General features: G+C 45.6%; 1 protein-coding gene across 1 annotated transcript; it reads left to right on the top strand.

The window, feature by feature from the left end:
* Window positions 1-447: 447 nt before the first annotated feature.
* On the top strand, window positions 448-732 carry SMIM36 (small integral membrane protein 36). Its single transcript, XM_078650804.1, has one exon. The coding sequence runs from the start codon at window positions 448-450 to the stop codon at window positions 730-732; it is 285 nt and encodes a 94-aa protein (XP_078506930.1).
* The last annotated feature ends 1,572 nt before the right edge of the window (window positions 733-2,304 follow it).

Below are 2,304 nucleotides of genomic sequence, written 5' to 3' on the forward strand. Positions count from 1 at the left end.
TCATAATTTAGTCAGCTTTGCCATATAATTTGATGCTCCCCTGCTGCATAATTACAGTGGCCCTGACTATCACATGCTGGGATCAAATTTTAGTTTTTAATTGAGGATAAGAATAATTTGTCCTACTGGATGAATTTATAAACACTGCATGCTCCGGAAAAAGCCCTAATTTTCCTTAGACCCTGAATGCATTCACTAACACGCTGTTCAGATGCAGAGAGGGCCTCTGCCAGCATCATGGTATTAAAAGAAGGAGCTTAAGTTATTAAACTGAGCAGCTTTAATCATCCAGTTCAGAGAAATGCAGTGCTTCAGGGGTGGGGAGGATTAGTAGTATTTTTACCGCAAAGCCAATACATCTCATCCGAGCAGTGGCGCGCGGCTCGCTGCCTCCCCAGGTGTTCGACGTGCTTCAGGTTGTGCTTCACTTCAATAGCATGGGATCAAATGGAGTTTTACCTGGAGATCGACCCTGTCACCTTGAACCTGATCATTCTGGTCGCTAGTTACGTCATCCTTCTACTGCTCTTCCTGATTTCCTGCGTGCTCTACGACTGCAGAGGGAGAGACCCCAGCAAGGAGTACGCCCCGGAAACCCCACCGGCCAGCAGGTCTCCCATCCGACTGGTGGTGATGCAGCAGGGCTCGGCCTGCAACCACTGGGGGAAGGGACTGGTGCCAGCCTACACAGACCCGTCCGAGCTGATGGACAAACGGAGCACTATGGTGTGAGGGGGCGTGGTCTCCTCCGCGGGGGGCCACACGCTTTGCGTAGGCCGGCTTCATGCAAGGGTACATTCCCTCTCCTTAAAAAGACTCGCTCACAAAAGTAAGTACTAATGATTGCTTCTCATTAGCATCTCTAGGGTGGGTGGACATGTGATTGTTTTACCTGGCATACTTGAAATGTTATGTTTTACTTCTAAGCACGCTGATTTAGAGTTATCGTATTTAAGGCCCCCAGATATACCGTGGGATATCCAGTAAAACACAGTGCAATACATGAATCCAGAACTGTTTTTAAACACAGCACACATTTCACAAAAAAAGGTGACCTCTAGGCTCAACTGCCAAGTTGACTTCTCCTGCAAACGTTTGATTTGTGAGTTATAATAAAGTACAAATATATAGTACAATAGATTCAAACGACTATGGTTAAGTTTTGCAGCAAAAGTTCATTCTTGTACATTGCTAAAACCACTTTGTGTCGATTCCCTGGTCATTTGTGGAAGGTGGTCGGTGTCTGGGATTGGGCAGCACAAAAACTATATGTTTTGTGACAAATCCATATTTAGTAAAGTAACATGGCCCAATTTTGTTTACCAAATCGTAAAACCAAAGCGGTGTATTGCTTGATGCACATACTTGTAACACATTGGTTTAACTCTAAAGCATATATTTGACATATTTTCCCCGTTTGTTGTCTACACTAGACAATTTAAACTGGAGGGTGTGCCTCAAGATCAAATCCTATGCTAGCCTTTTCATCATATTGTGAGGCTGAGCATCACACAGAATAGCCGTTTTCTGCAAGAATGATGTTGATGCCGTCATCGGCAGGTAACAACCCCAAACCCAAATGCTATGTAATACAGCACTATTACCACCTACCAATGAAAAGATATGTTAGACCCATTTGGGGGTGCCACAAAGCAAGCAGCAGCTACTGGGCCACAGCCATGGTGTGCTGGGGTAATTCGCCTCTTATTTCCGTCCTTGCATGACTCTGAAAAGTCAGCTAAATAAAATCCTTTCACCACTTAACTCTCAGTGATAGTGATAGTGAGCAGTCACACGCTTGTCAGGGAAATGAGTGTGAGGGTACATCAGACTCAAGACTCAACAGACACGTAACAGTGCATAAACTGATTGTACAACCCAAAGTTTATCTTTGTAAAAACAAAATATGTTAATACACAGTTAAACGTAATGCCACACAAGAGTATTAGCTACTCAGAGTCGCTGGTGGATGGTTATGCCTCCTTGGGGAAGATGCCTTTCTTTGCCTCCTTCCACCTTCCCCTTATCTAAATGCACCCCTGTGTTGACTTCAGCACAGCTGCATGCCCACCCCTGGTCTGGTAGGCAATCACAGAACTTAGTCTCTTAATGTTAGTTTCACCTTTATTCAAGGCTCAGGTTGGTCACGCTTTGGCCTCCTGCTCCTCAATCTCGGATTTTCCACGGTCAGGCAATCAGGTGCCTGCTGCCAGTGCGTGATGCCACAACACCCCTATTCAACACTGATGCAGCCTGCAGCAGGGTCCAGAGGCTGCAGCAGCTATCCTCAATTGGAGGGCCTCT

Source organism: Lissotriton helveticus, chromosome 7 (assembly GCF_964261635.1).
Source record: "Lissotriton helveticus chromosome 7, aLisHel1.1, whole genome shotgun sequence".
NCBI lineage: Eukaryota > Metazoa > Chordata > Amphibia > Caudata > Salamandridae > Lissotriton > Lissotriton helveticus.